This window comes from Rana temporaria, chromosome 8, assembly GCF_905171775.1.
Source record: "Rana temporaria chromosome 8, aRanTem1.1, whole genome shotgun sequence".
Lineage (NCBI taxonomy): Eukaryota > Metazoa > Chordata > Amphibia > Anura > Ranidae > Rana > Rana temporaria.
The window spans coordinates 51393785-51415627 of NC_053496.1; the positions used below are offsets into that span (position 1 = coordinate 51393785).

The 21843-nt window shown below is 44.7% G+C and overlaps 1 protein-coding gene across 1 annotated transcript in view; it reads right to left on the reverse strand.

The window, feature by feature from the left end:
- FFAR4 (free fatty acid receptor 4) overlaps positions 1-20358 on the reverse strand; it is a 43197-nt gene extending 22839 nt beyond the window's left edge. Inside the window, exon 1 of the mRNA XM_040361772.1 lies at positions 19374-20358. Coding sequence (XP_040217706.1) covers positions 19374-19898 — 525 coding nt within the window. The 5' untranslated portion in view covers positions 19899-20358. The remainder of the gene's footprint in view (positions 1-19373) is intronic.
- Between the last annotated feature and the right edge of the window lie 1485 nt (positions 20359-21843).

Consider the following 21843-nt stretch of genomic DNA (forward strand, 5'->3'; position numbering starts at 1 on the left):
CCAAGATGTGCCACTGTGTTCCTCTCAAGAAGTTACCCTCTGCACAAGAGTTGGCCACGATTTTTGCCCGGGAGGTCTTCCGGTTGCACGGTTTGCCCAAAGAGATAGTGTCGGATCGGGGGAGTCAGTTTGTGTCCAGGTTCTGGCGCGCCTTTTGCTCCCAGTTGGGGATTCATCTCTCCTTCTCCTCGGCCTACCACCCTCAGTCCAATGGGGCCGCAGAACGATCCAATCAGGCCTTGGAGCAATTCCTTCGTTGCTATGTCTCCGATCACCAGGACAATTGGGTTGACCTCCTGCCTTGGGCTGAGTTTGCCAGGAAAACGGCTGTGAACTCTTCCTCTGGGACGTCTCCCTTCATGGCCAATTATGGGTTCCAACCTGCCGTGTTACCGGAGGCATTCTCTCCCCAGGATATTCCGGCTGTGGAGGATCACCTTTCTGCTCTACGTGCTTCTTGGGTACGGATCCAGAGGTCCCTTGAGGTCTCTGCGCAGCGCCAGAAACTCCAGGCTGATCGCAGACGAGCGCCTGCTCCTTCCTACCAAGTCGGAGACCGTGTATGGTTGTCCACCCGCAACCTCAACCTTCGAGTGCCCACTCCCAAGCTGGCTCCTCGCTTTGTTGGTCCCTTCCGAGTGCTTCGCAGGGTAAACCCGGTAGCCTATGCCCTTGCGCTTCCACCTGGCATGCGGATCTCCAACGTGTTTCATGTCTCCCTGTTGAAGCCACTGGTGTGCAATCGCTTCACTTCCTCGGTTCCTCGGCCTCGTCCGGTCCAAGTGGGCAATCACGAGGAGTATGAGGTGAGCAATATCCTGGACTCACGCCTGGTCCGCGGTCGGGTGCAGTTTTTGGTCCACTGGCGTGGTTATGGTCCTGAGGAGCGTTCCTGGGTTCCCTCCGCAGATGTCCATGCTCCTGCCTTGCTCCGAGCCTTCCACGCACGCTTCCCTCAGAAACCGTTTTTTGCACCGCGGAGGAGGGGCCCTTGAGGGGGAGGTACTGTCATGGTCTTACCTCTCTCCTGTCTCCTTCGTTTGACATGTGCTGGCGGCCATCTTGGTTTCTAGGTCTCTTGTAGCCTCCCACCCTGCGGCTCCTCCTTCCCACTGGGAGGAGCTGGATACCTGGCTCACATATATAGGAGGTCTGTGACTTCAGTTCCTTGCTTGGTCCTCCTGTGTGCACATGCTTCTAAGACTGCTGCTGCTTCTGGTTCTGATCCTGGCTTCGTCTGACTTCTCTGCTGGTTCCTGATCCTGGCCTCGTCTGACTTCCCTGCTGGTTCCTGATCCTGGCTTCGTCTGACTTCCCTGCTGGTTCCTGATCCTGGCTTCGTCTGACTACCCTTCTGGTTCCTGACCTCTGGTTTCACCATCCGTTGGACTTTTGCTTTACAGCTTGATTTTCAATAAAGCCTTCTTATTTTCACTTACCTCTTGTTGTACGTCTGGTTCATGGTTCCGTAACAATACCTCCCTGCTTACATTCTTCTGTGGAATGTACACTAAGCTGCACATGCACAGTTTAGGGTGCTTTCTTGGTGACGGGATGAATGAACTCATGCTCATGTTTGGGAGTTATGTTACATAGTAGGTGAGGTTGAAAAAAGACACAAGTACATTAAGTCCAACCTATGTGTGTGATTATATAGCAGTATTACATTGCATATCCCTGTATGTTGTGGTTGTTCAGGTGCTTATCTAATAGTTTTTTGAAACTATCGATGCTCCCCACTGAGACCACCACCTGTGGAAGGGAATTCCACATCCTTGCCGCTCTTACAGTAACGAACCCTCTACGCAGTTTAAAGTGGAGTTCCACCCATAAATATAACATTACATCAGTAGTTTTAAAAAAATGTCATTAGTCCTTTACGAAAATTTTTTTTTTTTTTTTAGATGCCTTCAAAGTGTTGTTGCTAGGCAGAATAGTTAATCTTCCCACTTCCTGTACCTAGGTGCTTAATGCTTCCTAACCTACACCGCACAGACTCCTGGGAATGTAGTGGGTGTAACTTTCCAGGAGTCTGTGCACTCCCCAGTCTCAAAGAATCATGTGACTTGGACAGCACAGGTGCTGAAACCTGATCTGACACTGCTTGTGCAGCACTGAGCATGTGCGAGATCTGCAAGGCTGAAATCCAGGAAGTCATACAGTCTGGCTTCATGATGCCCACACTTAAGATGGCCCCAGTCAATTTCTATTTTATAAAGTGTCTAAATGCTGTAACAACCTAACAAAACGGACCTTAGTTTACAGACTAACTTTACTAGAATACATTAAGCTTGTGTATTACAGGGGTATTTACAGGGCTCAAGTCCTGCGGGAACGCGTGGGAACGGAGTTCCTGCACTTTTTTCACAGCAGGAACGCAGTTCCCTTTGCAGGACTAGAGCAGTCGAGAGCAGCCGAGCCACCCAAGCCAATCCTTCACTAGGCGGCGATGCCCAGCTCTAGTCACTGTCAGGGGCAGGCGAACCTTAGTAATCCTTTATGTTACTGGCCGCTTCCTGTATATGGATTCATCGGGTAGTGTGCGGGTATTCTGTCACTTCTTTGATGCCGCAATGTCTCCTGGGAGCTTTTGTCATTGTTCCCAGGAGACATTGCGGAGGTCTGCCGCGAGTTATCGCGGGATTTAGAAAGAACTTACTAAGGTATAGTGGATCGGAAATGTAAAACCATGTGGTTTAGTAATTATGCATATGAGCGTATCATTTTTTTTTTTTGGTGGGGGAGTGGATCTTGGGTGGGAGTTCCCACACTTTTTTCCCCAGGACTTGACCCCTGGGTATTTATATTTAAAAAGTGAAATTGTGGCCGGAACTCCGCTTTAAGGTTAAAACTCTTTTCTTCTAATTTTAATGAGTGGCCGCGTGTCTTATTAAATTCCCTTTTGTGGAAAAGTTTTATCCCTATTGTGGGGTTACCAGTATAGTATTTGTAAATTGAAATCGTATCCCCTCTCAAGGGTCTCTTCTCTAGAGAGAACAAGTTCAGTGCTCATAACCTTTCCTCATAACTAATATCCTCCAGACCCTTTATTAGTTTTGTTTCCCTTCTCTGTACTCGATCCATTTCCAGCACATTTTTCCTGAGGACTGGTTCCCAGCATACTCCAGGTGCGGCCGGACCAGAGTCTTGTAGAGTGGGAGAACTATTGTTTTTTCTCTGGAGTTAATCCCCTATTTAATGCATGCCAATATTCTATTTGCTTTGCTTGCAGCAGCTTGCCATTGCTGACCCTATCATCTACTGAGCCCCCAGGTGCTTTTCCATCCTTGATTCTACCAGAGGATCTCCCCCTAGTGAGTAGATTGCATTCATATTTTTGCCACCCAAATGCATTATTTTACACTTTTCCACATTGAACCTCATTTGCCATGTAGTTGCCCACCCCATTAATTTGTTCAGATCTACTTGCAAGGTTTCCACATCCTGCCGAAAAGTTATTGCCCTGCTAAGCTTAGTATTGTCCGCAAATACAGAGATTTAACTGTTTACCCCATCCTCCAGGTCGTTTATGAACAAATTAAATAGGATTGGTCCCAGCACAGAACCCTGGGGGACCCCCCTTTCCACCCCTGACTATTCCGAGTACTCCCCATTTATCACTACCCTCTGAACTCGCCTTTGTAGCCAGTTTTCAATCCATGTACTCACCCTATGGTCCATGTCCAGGAACCCAAACCCCTCCTTACTACTACACAAGCTCCTCAGCCACTTGTTTACTTCCCTAATCTCCCTCTGTCTTTCTGATGTGGCTCGAGCTACCTTGGAGGTTCTTTTCCGCAATTTTGCTCCTAAGTCCCTAAAATCGTTCTTTAGGACACTTACATCTTCCTCTGACTTTGTCATTGGGGCCAATGTGCACCATGACAGCTGGGCCTTCCCCAGCTCCTCCCAGTAATCTGTCCACCAGATCCGTGATGTGCTGAACCCGAGCGCCCGGTAGACGGCATACAGTTTGGCGCGTCAGGTCTTTGTCACAGATTGCTCTCTCTGTCCTTCTAAGAATTGAGTCCCCTACCACCAGAATCTGTCTTTCCTTTCCCTTCGCTTTCCCCCCACTCTCACTGGAGGAGTTTTTCCCCTGGCAGCTAGGGGAGTTCCTCAGCTCCAGCAGTGCTGGTTCCTGACTGGTTTCACCAATGTCACTCAACGTGGCGTACATATTGGGATGTTCCAGCCCAGGATCGGCCTTCCTGACTGTCACCCATCTACTATTTTCTAGTGCCTGCACCTCTTTGTCTCCACCCGCCTCTGTGCTGGCCCCTGCCAGGTACGTTCCCAGCTCTCCTTTAGTAGGGAGGGTCTTCTCAGTGCTGACAGTTGCTTCCCTAGATTCAGAACCTGGGCTTCCAGGGAAACACTCGCAATCCACGTGCACTCGCAGCCCACGTGCACTCGCATTCCAATGTCATTCGCTGGCCAATCAAGACAGCTGAAGACACATCAGCTGGGAATAAGATGTCAGCAGTGGTGAGGCACCCCGTGAATGTTAGATTATGGGAGTAGTGTTATTTGCAGAGTCCCTTCAATTTTTTTTACTTTTAGTTTTGGATAGTGTGGTCCAACAAAGCTACTTTTTTTCAGGGATCCAGCAAAGTAAAGTGCAGCTTTCTAAGAAGATATTTTTTTTCCCTACGCTATACCCTTACGAGAATAGATAAACATTTCAAACTTGCTTTCCGGAGTGGAGCCACAAAATGCTTATAATTAATGACTACTTGCAGGTGAAAATGAGCAATTTAAAAAAATAATAACTTTTTTTTTATTTAATTTTTTATTTAGTGTGTGTGTGTTTTGTTGATTGTATTTAGGATAGATTTCTTTATTTCATTTAGGCTCCATTCACTTGTACTAATTCAAAGTTGTGCCGACTTTGAATTGTAACTTTAATGCAACTTTAATACAACTTTGGATGGGTGCAACTTTGATACAACTTTGGCTTTAACCAGTGATAATGGACAACTAATGCATTGTATAACATTAAGGTATGACTTTCATGCTATGGCACTTTAAATTCAGACCAAAGTAGCGCATGAACTACTTTGATGTTGCTGCAAATTTAAGCTGCACATATATGAATGGTTATTATTTGGAAAACATGGGGAATGACTTGTCATGCAACTTCGATGTCCAAAATTGCATGACAAGTCGTACAAGTGTGAATGGAGCCTAAAGGGCATATTTATAAAGCAGTGCATTTGGAATTCACTAGGCATTCACCACAGGTAAATCAATCACTGTCATTTAAAACACATACACCAGAAAAATACACCTTTACTGTATTAAACCCCATAAAATAATGAGGCTAACAAGAGGCCATTTCTGGTGTGTCAGTACCCACCCGTAGGGGCTTCATAGTGAATGTGGCCCACCTGTCACTCTGCCTAGCCTGGCATTCACTTCCAGACACTCCAAGACAATGAACAAGTCTATCAGCTTTGTTTTTGTATTTTTATTGAGTGATTAAACTTGGATGGGGTTAGGGAATTCATGGGATGCACAGGAAACAAAGATTATTGCATGGAACAATTTAGTTACTCTTCTCCTGAACAACAGATTATTTCTCCTTCCTTCAGCACAATTCTTCAGGCACAGCTAACACATGTTCAGGCCTGACACTGGTTTCACCCAGGCTTTAGCAAAAGTACCTTATTACAGGCAGGGACCACTGGTGCCAGCTGCCCTCTTTGGTGGACTACTGATCCCATTCAACTCTTTGCAGACCCCGACAGCCATTACTACTGCAGCGCCCCGACTTCACTGCCAGTAACACTGCCGCTGGCTCTACATCCATCTCAGACTGCACACTCCCAGTCAACTGTGCCTGTCACTCACCGACACCTGATGGATCCTTCCATGACTAAGCACTAGTTTCAGTGCAAAACGCGTCAGTAGTCAGGTTTTATTTTATTTTTCTGTGACTTGTAGTGCTGTCCTTCTTTTAATAAAAGGCTACAATTTGTTCAGAGTGCGGCTGTCCAGAGACAATCTTTGTTCCTGCTTTGCTAAGTGCATTGCCTGCACCTGAGTTGTCTGCAACAGAGGATATTCATCTGGGTTCCCACCTGGAGCAGCTATTCCATTTTTCCTGGAGACTTGCCCAACATTATTTCCCACTGTCCTCTCCTGCTCCTGTTCAGGACACCCCTTGTGTTGTGTGGGGTTCCTGTTCAGCTCCGAGCCCCCTGGCCCAAGGTCACCCCCCCCCCAGAGTAGGGGGGCTTCCTCAAGGGCCCCTGACAGCCTAGTACTCCATCTCCAGTTCTTCCACCTGAACAACTCCCTAGCTGGGCTGACTCTAGGTATTTAAAGAGGCCTGTCCCCTGCCAATTAAGGTTGGGGAATGGTCAGGGCTCCCTAAAACACCCCAGACAGCTCCGCCCTTCTTCTCCCACCTTCCTTCTAGAAGCCTCTAGAAGCAGAAAGATGAAAACTAGCTGTGAATCACCAGCCTACTCTAGGCCACTCCCAGCCCACAGATCAAAACAGGCCTGCTTAAATTTACCTGCACTACAGAAAAATCGCACTCTAGCACCTACACTAGGTAGAGGGTGCTACACTGGTATAATAACAAGGATAGCTGAAAGGAATTGTGTATGCTATGGGTGTGCCCGGCCAACTCCATTCGGACAAAAATCCACGGAAAAGTTTGTTTGAAGTCTGATCGTGTGTACGAGGCTTTAGAGTGGAGACTGCGAGCCAGGCTTTCTCGTCCAACATAAGTCCCTGATCTTACAAATGCGCTTCTGGAAGAATGGTCAAGCATTCCCATAGCCACACTCCTAAACCTTGTGGACAGTCTTCCCAGAAGAAGCTGTTATAGCTGCAATGGGTGGACGTGGGCCAACTCAATATTAAACCCTACGGACTAAGACTGGAATGCCATTAAAGTTCATGTGCGTGTAAAGGCAGGTGTCCCAATAGTTTTGGTAATATAGGGCCAAATTCTCAAAATCGTAGCCTAACTTAATTTTTCCCATTTAAGTTACACTGGCGGGAAATTTCTACCTAAGTGCCCGATCCACAAAGCACTTACCTAGAAATTTCACGCAGTGTAACCTAAATTCTCCCGGCGCAAGGCGGTCCTGTTATCCAGGGGGCGATGACAATTTAAATAAGGCGCGCTCCCGCGCCGGCCGTACTGCGCATGCTCGTGACGTCATTTTCCCGACGGGCAGCGCGCGAAATTACGTTACGCCGGGCTTTGTGGATTGCGACGGGACAATAAAGTTGCGTCGGGTAAAAAAAAAGTTACGCGCCGAAAAATAAAATTCAAAATTTAAAAAAAATCGCGGCGATCGAAAAAAAGGTCTGTTTTTACAAGGTGTAAACAGTTTACACCTTGTAAAAGCAGCCCTAATTTTACGTATGCAAACGTAAACTTACGCAGAAAAAACAAAGCTGAAAAGCTTTGTGGATCTCCGTAAGTCCTCATTTGCATACGCAAAGTGGCATTTCAATGCAAAATGCCCCCAGCGGCGGATGCGGTACTGCATCCTAAGATCTGACAATGTAAGTGTCTTACAGATGTCGGATCTTCTGCCTATCTTTGGAAAACTGATTCTGAGGATCAGTTCCAAAGATCAGCACAGGGATACGCAGACTGAACAGCAGTTCCGCCTGCGTATCCCTTTTGAGGATTTGGCCCATAGTGTACATCTTATCTTATGGGAAACGTTGAGTTAAAATTAATGGCTTGGTGACAGACTTTTTTTAAAGAGGCACCTCCACCCTTCCCATTTTTAATGCATATTTCAGGCAAAGTAACAATTTGTGTAAGTAGATAATGTTTATTTTCCATTTTATGATCCTTTCCCATGCAATGTCACCATTCAATTGATTTATATAGAAGATGTTATCGCTGTAGTTAGGAGAGAACTGATTAAGAGATGTAAATGGCTCGGACACAGTACACCTTGTGCATTGGTGTTACCAGACATTGTGAAATCCAGAGAGCTTTGTGACAAATGTGTACAATGAATGAGCCCAAAGACAACACATTTTGTATGAGTCACACTAACATTGCAGACCAGTAAATGGATTTATGTGAAGTATGTACTGGGAGGGCAACTGCTTAGAGAGCAAACAGAGAGCAAAAGGAGAACCCCAAGCTGTGTGTGACTTGGCACAATCAGAGGCATTTAGTGCGTGCTCCTATCAGTCCGTGTGTCTTGTTTCCTGATTGCTTACATGCACATCCAAGCCAGATCATGCACTGATAATTTTAACCCTTACGGTATTAGGGAAAGGTTTTAGTTAAAGGGTTATTCCACCTCAAAAAGATAATTCAGCATTAGGTGGACTCAAGTTACCTACTGGCTCCCTTTATCTCTTGTTGATGACTAAGCACTGACTCAGCCATGACTAAGCACTGATCGCAGTGTGGAACGCGTAGGCTGTATTCCACCCTTTGCTGTTATTTGTAGTGCATTTTCCACCTATTTTTTAAAATAAAAGACAACCTAAGGTTTTTTTTGGAGGTGCGGCTGTCCATCCTTTCAACTTCTACATGTTGCCTCGTGCATTGCCGGCACTCCTGGCCTCCTGAGCAGCTACTGATTGTCCAGCAGACCCACCTTGAGCGGTAATTTCTCTTTCCCCTATCTCTTGTTGATGGGTGAGATTTCTCTGCAATAGTTCACAGTTCTTTTCCAGCCCATCTTGCAGTTTGACATGGTCCCATCATTCTCTCTCCTACAGTAGTTTAAAATAAATGGGGGATTAAGAGTATGGGAATTGGTACCCATACCCATTGGGCCACAGCAGGTGTGCAGAACAAGCACAGGAGTTGATGGTTCTGCCCTCTAAAACAGGGATATCAAAGTTAATTTCATTGTGGGCCGCATCACCATTGTGGTTGCCCTCAAAGCGCCGGTGGTATTTGTAAGACGAGTTACATCACATGTCAAGAGCCCCCACCCTCCCTTACATCACAGTGCACCCCCTTACCTTGTGCTGCTGTCAGGGAGAAACTGGGGGCAGAGCTGGGACGTTTGTTAGTGAAGCCCACCTAAATCTGGTAGCCTAACTCTCCCCCCCCCCCCCTCCAAAATGACAATGCTGATGCCCAAAGGTATCTCTGTTGCTTCTTCCATCCAGGGTGAAGACACTCTAATGCTGCGTACACACGATCGGAATGTCCGACAACAAATGTTCGATGTGAGCTTTTTGACGGAAATTCCGACCACGTGTAGGCCCCATCGCACATTTTCTGTCAGAATTTCTGATAGCAAAAATTTGAGAGCTGGTTCTCAAATTTTCTGACAACAAAATCCGTTCTGGGAAATTCCAAGCGTGTGTAGACAATTCCGACGCACAAAATTCCACGCATGCTCTGAATCAAGTACGAGACAGAAGCGCTCGGTCTGATAAATGGAGATGGCACATTCGTCACGCTGTACCGGATTGAAAAGCACGAGGCTGAAAGGCACAAATCGTCTCTCACCAAACTTCTACTAACACGACTGGTATTTAACTTCCCTTTGATAGTGCCATCGTACGTGTTGTACGTGACCGCATTCTTGTCGATCGAAATTTCCAACAACATTTGTGCGACCGTGTGTATGCAAGACGAGTTTGATCCAACATCCTTCCGAAAAAAATCGACGGTTTTGTTGTCGGAATGTCCGATTGTCTATACTACGCGGGATAAGACAGGAAATATGTTACAGGTGAAGAGAAAAGGGGGAAAAAGCCTTAGTAAAACTAATAAAGCCAGCACATTTAGAGCCGGTTCACATTACCGCGACCTGGGGGGTGACTTGTGTCGCCCGACATGACAAATAACATGGAAGTGAATGAGAGCATCTTAATGCACACTACTGAAGTTGCTCCGACTTCAGAAAAGGTTCTTGTACTACTTTAAGGCGACTTCTAGGTGACTTGTACCCAGGACTGCTTTTAGAAATCCCGGGGCCCCGTACAGCCTACCTGTCAAATATATCAAGACAATATTTTCACAAAAATTACACTAAAATTATTATTAGTGGACACAACCATAACAGAGAACCTTTGCGAATTAGCCATGTTTCAATAGTTTTTTACATTTTATAAAAAAAAATTAAATGTTGAACATTTTGCAATTATTTTATAATTTTTTTTAATTATTACAATATTTAATTATATTTTTTTATAATTTGTAATCTTTATACAGGACAGGGAAGCCTGTAGCTGCGGGGGGGGGGGGGGGGGGGGGGGTTCACAGTGACAGGGGGCACATTGGGGGCATCAGAAGCAGGCAGAACAGGGAGGGGGATTGCCGTCAAGGAATCATTTATAGGAACCATGCCCTGTGTCTCAACCCGCAGCATCTGAAAGCCAGCAGGAGGGGGAGAAACTGGCTTTCAGCTGCTGCAGAGAACTGCAAAGGGAATCCTTCTGTAATTGCCCCTCGGCACCAATTCCCCCTGCTGTCTGGGCCCCCCTGTGTTACCGGGCCCCATACAGGAGGACTGGTGGTCCCCCCCTATCAGTGGCCCTGCTTGTACCCATTGATTTCAATGGAAGTTGCCTCCAAGTCGGATCCCCTGTCTTGACTGAAGCAACTTTACAGGAAGAGAAACTAGTTTTCTCAGGCAAACCCCTCCCTCCCACAGAGCTTATTATTGTTTGATTGACCACTGGCAAAGTCGCTGGTCCTACAGGCGACTTGAAGTCGCGTTGTAAGTCGCGCTGAAATCGCCTCGCAAAGTCGTGCCCAGAGTCATGTTGCCCCTGTGTTAACCGCCACTTAGGGACTGGTAAGCTGAAATGCATTACATTTTTGTTTGTGTTTAATACCACTTTAACCTCTTGTCTACCAAGGTACAGTATGTATATAAATGCCCTGGCATTCAAGGGCTTGAAGCATGCACGGTCTGTGCTAGGTTAGCTGCAGGAGGGACAGTATCTCGTATAGCAATACATTTTAAATAAAAAGTGTTAATAAAGAAATTATAATAAAATACATTTCAAAGAACCCCCATCACCCTTGAATACACATCAGTGCAAACACTCAGGGGTAGATCCACATAGAAATGGATCGGCGCAGCGTATCAGAGATACGCTACGCCGCCGTACCTTACCTGGCGTTCTTTCGAATCCTCAAAGATTTCGCGTTGTAAGTTACGGTGGCGTAGTGTATTTCTGGCGGCGGAATTCAAATCGGTGATTAGAAGGCGTGTTTCATTTAAATGAAGCGCGTCCCCGCGCCGAATGAACTGCGCATGCTCCGTTTTGAAATTTCCCGCCGTGCATTGCGCAAAATGACGTCATTTTTTAAACTTAGACGTGACTTACGTCCATCCCGATTCACGGACGAGTTACGCAAAAAAAAGAAAAAATTCAAATTTCGACACTGGAACGACGGCCATACTTAACATGGCAAATCTAACTATACGCCGCAAAATACCAGCTTTAACTATACGTTAAAAAAGCCGACTAGAGACGACGTAAGAGAATGCGACGGCCGCGTGTACGTTCGTGGATCGTCGGAAATAGCTAATTTGCATACCCAACGCGGAAAACTACGCAAACTCCACCCAGCGCACGCCGAAGTATTGCATCTACGATCCGAAGGCGTCTGAAGCCGTACACCTGTCGGATCAAACCCAGAAGCCGTCGTATCTTGGTTTGAGGATTCAAACTAAAGCTACGACGCGGGTAATTTGAAAGTACGCCGGCGTATCAGTAGATACACCGGCGTACTTGCTCTGTGGATCTACCCCTCAGTCTAGAGCATGCATGTGTATATAATCCAGTTGAAAATAGACTATTGGGAAAGGTAGCAATTACAGTTCTCCAGAAACCAAAAGTCAGTAAATTGTGCAATAACTGGTGCTGCTGGCCTAACCGACAACAATCAATTGCTTAGACACAGGCAGCAGCAATACTACCCTGAGAAGTATATCCTCTGTTCTCCTATTCTAGAAGCACAGGTGAAATAATTAGTGGCATTCTTTTAAGTCAAATGTTATAAGTCACGGAGAGCGTTTATAGCTTTGGTGTATTTGCTTATATCTATACACATTTATTGAGCACTAGCGCATTGGCGCTTCTGAGTTTGCGAACAAAGGAGATCATTTTATTTATTCTACTTATGAATTCACTTTAATTATTTATTTGATATATGTGATCACATCACAATATATATTTTTTGGGGTTAATTTTTGTATAATATATGAGTTTGTTTATGATTGCTGTGGATAGTCTAGCCATATACATTTAACATTTTATTGATATATTTATTTATATATTTATTTATTTCACTGAAGTCAGCGCAGTAGTACAATCTGTACGAACACTTATAACATTTCACACAATTGCACCACCTGGTGGAGTAAATCACAACTGCAGCAGACAAGACACTATAATTAATTATATTAGCACTTATTTTATTTGTTTTTTGCGCCGGTACCACAACCCACACTATAATTCTTTTAAGTCAGGTTCACATATGTGCAGATTTCGCCGCATCCAATTCGCAAGACATACGAGTGTAACTGGCTCTCAATGAAGCAGGTTCACAGAGGTCCAGAGCGGCTGCAGTCCGCATTCAAAAGGGTTCTGTGCGTGTTTGGGTCCGGTTCAGATGTGAATTCAGGCAAGAATTCAGACCTGATTCGCACCTGAGCCAGTGAACAGAAACACACCAGACCCCATATATGAACCTGGCCTTAGGATGTTAATCACCTGTGCCCGATGGAAGGCAAGGAATTACAACGTAAAATTACATATGTCATTCACTCGCATGAACGGAGTGCGATTCCAATGTGGTGCTGGAAGCGCTCAGGATTCGCTGAATTTCCCACACCACATATACAGTTCGGTCCACATATATTTAGACACAGGCACAATTTTCATACGTTTTGGCTCTGTATGCCACCAGAATAAAATTAATATGAAAAAATCAAAATTAATTTGAAGTGCAGACATTCAGCTTTAATTCAAGGAGTTGAATATAAATATCAAATACAAATGTTAAGAATTGCGACCAATTTTTATACACGGCCCCCCGATTTTCAGGAGCTCAAATGTAATTGGACAAATGAATATAATCATAAATAAAATGTTCAGTTTTAATATTTTGTTGAGAATCCTTTACTGCCAATGACTGCCTGAAGTCTGGAACCTATGGAAATGACCAAAGATTGGGTTTCCTCCTTTCTAATGCTTTGCCAGGCTCTAACTGCAGCTGTCTTTAGTTCTTTGTTTGTGGGTCTTTCTGTCTTTAGTTTTGCTTTCAGCAAGTGAAATGCATGCTCAATTGGGTTGAGATCAGGTGATTGACTCGGCCATTGCAGAATATTCCACTTATTTTTCTTCAGAAGCTCCTGAGTTGCTTTTGCAGTGTGTTTTGGATCACGTGTAGCGCTATATAAATTTTTCACTCACTCACTCACTCACTCACTCACTCACTCATTGTCCATCTGTACTGTGAAGCGCCGTCCAATCAAGTTTGCTGCATTTGGCTGAATCTGGGCTGACAGGATATCTCTAAACACTGCAAAATTCATCCGGCTGCTTCTGTCTTCTGTCACATCATCAATTAACACCAATGACCCAGTGCCACTGGAAGCCATGCATGCCCATGCCATCCCACTGCCTCCACCATGTTTTACAGATGATGTTGTGTGCTTTGGATCATGAGCTGTTCCAAGCCTTCTCCATGCCTTTTTCTTCCCATCATTCTGATACAGATTAATCTTAGTTTAATTTGTCCAAAGAACGCTTTTCCAGAACTGGTCTGGCTTTTTTCGATGTTTTTTCAAAAAGTCTAATCTGGCTTTTTTACTCTTCAGGCTTATTAATGGTTTACACCTTGTGGTGTACCCTCTGTATTTGCTCTCGTGAAGTCTTCTCTTGATTGTAGACTTTGACAATGACATGCCCACCTCCTGTAGATTGTCCTTTACTTGTCTGGATGTTGTGAATGTTTTTTTTTTTACCACCACCGTTGTCTTCCGTGAACGCCCAGGCTTTTTTATGTTGCTGAACTCATTAGTGTGTTTTTTTCCCCTCAGAATGTACCAAAATGTTGATTTGGCTACTCCTAATGTTGCTGCTATCTCACTGATGGATTATTTTTTTTCCATTTTTGAAGCTTGTTTCACTTGCATGGACAGCTCCTTGAAACGCATGATGTAAGTTCACATCAATAGATTTCAATTTCGAAAGAAATTTCTTTTGAAAATCGCATCAAAGATTTTTCGTACAAATTTCGCACCGTTAGTGGGCTGCAGTAACAGCCGATTTTCGTGCGGCAAACAAATTTGAGAAATCCGACATGTTGAATTTTTTTGGAAAAACGAATGATTTTCTGATCAATGATGGCAGATTCATGCGAGAAATGTAATAGAAAAAAAAATGCGCATGTGCAAGAAAAGAATATTCCCGGCAACATGAAGGTTTTGTCGGCCGAATTTCGAAAATCAATGGTGGCATCTTCGGATCACAAAAAAAACGAACTTTCTGATTTTGAAAAAAAAAATTGTTCGAAATTCGACCATGTATGGCCTGCTTTAGAATCAACTCCAGACCTTTTACCTGCTTAATTGATGAAGAAAAAACAAAAGGAATAGCTCACACCTGGCCATGAAACAGCTTTTGATTCAATTACTGATTACTTTTGGACCCTTGAAAAAAGGGGGATGGCTATTCTCAAGAGCAGTAATTCCTAAACCCTCGTCCGATTTGGATGTACATACCCTCAAATTAAACCTGAGAGTGTTTTACGTTTAGCCCATATCCATTATAAAACTATAGCTTGAATATGTTTAGGTAAATACCTGACAAAAAACGAAAATTGTGCCTGTGTCCAGATATATATGGAGTCTGGACCTAACAGTATGTGAACCAGGACTTAAACAATACGCGGGGACATGGCCGCGCCGTCGCCACGACGATGACGCGGCGACGTGGGCGGCCCTGGAAGTTCAAAGCTTCCACGCATGCGTCGAATCAGTACGACGCATGTGAGGGATGGCGGCCAGTCGGACATGTCCGGTGAGTCTGTACAGACGACCGAACATGTCCGACGGACATGGTTCCAGCGGACAGGTTTCTTAGCATGCTAAGAAACATTTGTCCGCTGGAAACTGTCCGATCCGCCGGACAATTGTCCGGTCGGGCCTACACACGACCGAACATGTCTGCTGAAACTGGTCCATTGACAACGTCCAATGACGAAACGCGTCTGGGAGGACGTGCGGTGACGTCATCACGCTTGGAGGAAGGGCTCCGCTCTGTACACATGCCGGCCGGCAATTTTAAACGCTTGTTTGTATCTCATTAAGTGTGAGTAATTTTCTTTCTTTTATTGTTTTAATAAACCCTCATCCTACGGAATTACACTATATTTGCTGTTTTATTTTTAAATGTGCGGTGGCGTTCTTGGCTATTAATCGAGGATATAAGTGGCGATCTCTTATCAGGGAGTGGAACCTCCCCAAAGGCCACGGCTGGGTCACAGCCGACTGCTGTCTAATATCTTTAATCTGGTAAGCTGCTTACAATACCGGTGGTGGGTTCTCACTTCTACAAGTGTGCTGTGAATCACGTTGGTTTGTTCCCCACACACCCTGCGGTCTCTGTGGAAGGCTCTGGGGAGCCAGTGTTACATCCAGGAAGGGGTCAATTTCCCCCCCCCAAAGGCCCCGGCTGGGTCACAGTCGACTGCGGTTTTAAATTATCCATCTGGTAAGCTGCCTGTGAGTCTGGTGGTGGGCTTCACTGCTACTAGTTTGCTGACCATCACGGTGGAATTAATCATCCCATACATCAGGATTGTGAACTGATTGGATAATATAGACTTTTTTCAGTTAAACCCCTGGAGGGTTAATCTATTACATTGACTTTATAACTTACGAAGTCAGGGTGCCATGGCGCAGTTCTAACCCCCCCTTTTTTCTGCTTGTTTTATATTTGTGTCTCGACACCAGAACTGCTGCCTCCCAATATAATTGTCCATTCCTATGTTAAATGTCCATTCATTTATACTGATCGCAGTGCTTGTGCTGTGTCATTTGGCCTCTTGTATCACCTGAAATACCTGGCTGATCCTGCCTGGTTCTGATCTCCCCCTGTAAACTGACCACGGTTTATCATGGCCGCTGAGTCCTTACACCATGGTCAGTTTACGTGCCTCCGTCATCCGCTCAGTCCTCCTTTCCCCCATCCCTTCCCTGTCTGTCAGCAAGTGACTGTGTCCACCCCTCCTCTCTTGCGGCTAAAATAACATTTACATTTTTATATAATCTCTCTGTTTTCCTAATCCTGTGTGCCCGTGTGTGTGCATTTTAATATAAAAAATGCCGTCTATACCTTATATCAGAGTGGCGCTTGACCGGCCGCCTCTCTCCTCCTGACTGACATCACAGAGGGATTCTCAGCCCCTCCCACTTCAGCTGTCAGATGGAGAGAGGAGAGAGGCAGCCAGTCACGTGAGCACCGAGAGGCACTCTGACATAAGATATAGATGGAATTTCTTATATAAAACTCACACATACAGGGGCACACAGGATTTTGAAAGAGAAGATTAGATAAAAAGTATATAGTGACTTAACAACCACTTTAAGGATGCCCTTCTCCCACTGATCACCAATGTAAAAGGACACATCTACCACTGACCACCAATGTAAGAGGACACTTCTACCACTGGCCACTAATGTAAGATAACCCTTTACTGAACACTAATGTAAGGAGACATTTCTACAGTGACAAGGTAAGTAAGGGTCTATATGTGCTTCTTTTCTGGCGGATATTATAAATACCTTATATACTCGAGTATAAGCTGAGGCACCTAATTTTACCACAAAAAAATGGGAAAATGTATTGACTCGAGTATATGCCGAGGGTAAGAATGCAGAAGCTACTGTAAGCTGAAAAGAGGATCAACAATGCCCATGTGTAGCTTCACTCTGCCCATTTGCAGCCTGACCTCATTGTGCCCATTTGCAGCCTGACTTCACTGTGCCCATTTGCAGCCTGACCTCACTGTGCCCATTTGCAGCCTGACCTCACTGTGCCCATTTGCAGCCTGACCTCACTGTGCCCATTTGCAGCCTGGCCTCACTCTGCCCATTTGCAGCCTGACCTCACTCTGCCCATTTGCAGCCTGACCTCACTCTGCCCATTTGCAGTCTGACCTCACTCTGCCCATTTGCAGTCTGACCTCACTCTGCCCATTTGCAGTCTGACCTCACTCTGCCCATTTGCAGCCTGACATGACCTCACTCTGGCCCTTTTGCAGCCTGACCTCACTGTGCCCATTTGCAGCCTGACCTCACTGTGCCCATTGCAGCTCTTCAACTCGACCATGGCAGGATCCAGTTGGTTCCCCCGGCAGGTCCCGTTACTTTTGCAGCCTGACCTCACCGTGCCCATTGCAGAATACGATCTGTGTACCCGAGTCCGTGACATATTCAGACGGTGGCCGTGCAGTTTTAAAAACTTGCGCTCCTCCTTGTGCTGTTCCGTGATAGGCGGAACACTCGGTTTCCCAGCAAACACGTGTGTTCAGTGTTCCGCCTATCACGATCGCCCTCTCGTCTATCACGAACAAGAGGGTGAGCGTAATAGACTGAACACAATGTTTTCTGGGAAACTGAGTGTTCCGCCTATCACGATCGCCCTCTTGTTCGTGATGGACGAGAGGGTGATCGTGATAGACGGAACACTGAACACAGTGTTTGCTGGGAAACCGAGTGTTCCGCCTATCACGGAACAGCACAAGGAGCGCAAATTTTTAAAACTGCACGGCCGCCGTCTGAATACGTCACGGACTCAGGTACACAGATCTGATTCTGCAATGGGCATGGTGAGGTCAGGCGGCAATGGACTCAGGTACGCTGACTCGAGTATAAGCAGAGGGGGTCATTTTCAGCCCAAGAAAAGGGCTAAACAACTTGGCTTATACTCGAGTATATACAGTATGGTACATTTTATTGGAAAATCATGATCATAACTGAAAATCATGTTATCATGTAGAGCGGGGGTGTTGAAAAAGTATTCCATTGGGTGTCAAACATTCTAGGTATGCCAATTATTTTTATTATTATTAAAATTAATACAATAACAACTTACTGTTCTTGCAAATATATCATGAGCTTTGGATACAATTTTTTTGCAGGGGTTCACCAAAACCTTAAAATTATTTCAAAGGTTCCTCTGGAAGTTATTTCATTGTGGCACCAAGCAAGATGTATTAGTTTATCCCAATGGAATATATATAGGTAATTAAGGTGGAAATTCAGTCAAGAGGAATGCAGAGGGAATTTAGGCAAACATGCATTACTTGTGTTGGTGTTTGTGTTGGGCAACGAAAGGGAGCACAGCCGGTCCAAAATTACAAATAGCATTACAGGGCACAGGGACATCTTTATTGTTGATTGGACCCTGGGCAAAAAAAATCTTGGGGCCCCCCAATACAATTTTGCTCTCCACCTGCTCTGAGACATACAATAAATATCAGCTAGACTTAAAATCAGTCTCCTGTATCAGATCGGGCTGTGATTGCGATTGGTTGCCAGAAGTTACAGCGTATCATTACAACTTACTGACTGGTTGCTAGAGGTTACAGCACACATTACGGCTCACTGATTAGTTGCTAGAGGTTACAGCACATGATTTCCTCTTGTTGATTGGTTGCTAGAGGTTACTGTACAGTAATACTGCTCACTGATTGGGTGCTAGAGGTTACCGCACACATTACGGCTCACTGATTAGTTGCTAGAGGTTACAGCACATGATTTCCTCTTGTTGATTGGTTGCTAGAGGTTACTGTACAGTAATACTGCTCACTGATTGGGTGCTAGAGGTTACCGCACACATTACGGCTCACTGATTAGTTGCTAGAGGTTACAACACATGATTTCTTCTTGTTGATTGGTTGCTAGAGGTTACTGTCCAGTAATACTGCTCACTGATTGGTTACTAGAGGTTACAGCACATCATCTCTTCACTGCAGAGGGGCATGCTCCAGTTTTTTTACATATGAATGGTGTTTTTTTCCATGTAAACCCAGGGTCAGCAGGTGAGTAATCTGTACACAGCAATAGGAGGGCAGAGCTGGGCAGCATTAGTAGCAGCACTTCACACTGAGATATCAGGACACAGCACAGGACAAAAACTTCAAGGAACAAGGGATTTTAAACTGGGACAGTTGGCAAGTATGAGGCAGCTGGTTTGGGCCCCACAACAATCACAGGGCCCAGGGCAGCTTTCCCTTTTGCCCTGCCTTAAAGACGGCCCTGACAGGGCACCTAGGAAGATAGGACAAAGTACTATATGTACATTGTGCCAAGGGGAACAACATTGAGTAAACAATTGTTATAATTCTTCTTTAATATATCAAATAATGTAAAATAAAAGTGACTCACCATGTCAATTTCAACCACCTTGAAAAATAAGCATAGAGGTAAGGCGGTCATGGCGGAGAACCCCCAGATTATCACCAGTCCCATCACCACCACCTTCACATTACATGTAGTTGTCTGCGTCATCTTCATGATACAGATCATCCTCTCCAGGCTGACAGCAGACAATGAGATCAGGATGACACAGCCACTGAGGCATATGACATAGAACAGCAGGTGACATACAAAGTCCCCCAGGATCCAATTCTCTGTCCAGCGGACAACCAAGATGAAAGGAATCATGGTGACGAAGAGCAAATCGGAGCAGAAAAGGTTCAACACAAAACAATTGGAAGTGACCAGTCTCTTCTTTCGAATCAGCAACACTATGGCGCAGACATTGGTGAGCCAGGAGAATACAAAGACCAAACACAAGAAAAAGGTCTCCACCACTTTCACTGCCAAAGTTTTGTTAAATTCGGAGTAGAAAGTGAAATGAGTTTTGTTATCATACTGTGTATCCTGGTATGCAATAATCAGCTGCCCCATTGTCTTCTGGATTTCTTAAAATTTCGTTATCAATAGCCAAACATGTTAAGACCAGGGATGTCCAAATGGCAGAATAAATCAACAGAATGCCTCTTAGTTCAAACATCCGAACCCACAAAGATCCACCACAAAGTCCTTGATAACTGCAGCTAGGATCTGCATGGTGTGATCCAGGCAGCAGCAGAGAAAGCCATCTACCTACTGATTGGAAACAAGGAAGTCACACAACATTCTTGTAAATATACACCCGTCTAAAACAAAGATGAAGGTGTTGTGTTTTTATCATCCATCCACTTCCACTACCAAATATTAGAAATGTTTGATTGCCTTATAAAATTGGAAATGTTTGCATAGTGCAAATAAATTTGTTTAAACTGCCTCCTATTTCTGTAATAAGACTACTTTTAAGATGAAGTGATACTGCATTTCCTGTACTGTTATTTTGTTAGTTCCTGATAAATGCTAAGGGTAATGAGATCATATCTTTTTATGTGTGATGAAGTGTCACAATGTTCCATTTGTGTGTGTGTATATATATATATATATATAAAAAATCACCTGATTTTTTTTTAGACAGTTCATTGACCACTTAAAGAGGAACTGCAGTCTGCTCATATAATTTGTAATAAAAACATCTTTGCCATTCTGAAGCTTCCCTCCAACCACTTTGCATATTATCTTATTTATACTGTGATTCTGTACTTGCCAAATATGCTGCAGAAATCTCCCACCACTGAGTCTGGCTGCAGCCATTTTAACTGTGGGCAGCTGAAGCTGCTGCCTGTTCACTTCCTGGATTTACACAGACACACAGAGGCACACCTTAACCACTTAAGCCCCGGACCATATTGCTGCCTAAAGACCCAAGGGGTTTTTACAGTTCGGGACTGCGTCGCTTTAACAGACAATTGCGCGGTCGTGCGACGTGGCTCCCAAACAAAATTGGCGTCCTTTTTTCCCCACAAATAGAGCTTTCTTTTGGTGGTATTTGATCACCTCTGCGGTTTTTATTTTTTGCGCTATAAACAAAAATAGAGCGACAATTTTGAAAAAAATTCAATATTTTTTACTTTTTGCTGTAATAAATATCCCCCAAAAACATATATACATTTTTTTTTCCTCAGTTTAGGCCGATACGTATTCTTCTACCTATTTTTGGTAAAAAAATCGCAATAATCGTTTATCGGTTGGTTTGCGCAAAATTTATAGCGTTTACAAAATAGGGGATAGTTTTTTTGCATTTTTATTTATTTTATTTTTTTAACTACTAATGGCGGCGATCAGCGTTTTTTTTCGTGACTGCGACATTATGGCGGACACTTCGGACAATTTTGACACATTTTTGGGACCATTGTCATTTTCACAGCGAAAAATGCATTTAAATTGCATTCTTTATTGTGAAAATGACAGTTGCAGTTTGGGAGTTAAACACAGGGGGCGCTGTAACGTTTAGGGATCACTGTGTGTGTGTTTACTAGTGTAGGGGGGTGTGGCTGTAGGACTGACACCATCGATCGAGTCTTCCCTATATAAGGGATCACTCGATCGATGCGCCGCCACAGTGAAGCACGGGGAAGCCGTGTTTACACACGGCTCTCCCCGCTCTTCAGCTCCGGGGAGCGATCGCGACGGAGCGGCTAAAAACAAATAGCCGCGCCGTCGTCCCGGATCGCTCCCCGAGCGGACCCGACCTCCGCATGTACCGGGGGGGTCCCGATCGGACCCCCCACCCACGTCTAGCAGAGGACGTACAGGTACGTACATGTGCCTGTCCGTGCCATTCTGCTGACGTAAATGTACATGAGGAGGTCGGGAAGTGGTTAAAGAAGTTGTAAATAAAAAAAAATGTTTTTGCTGAAATGACTGTTTACAGGGTATAGAGATATAATAGTTAACTGATTCCTTTTAAAAACGATTAAAAATAGATAAAAATCAATCATATAAT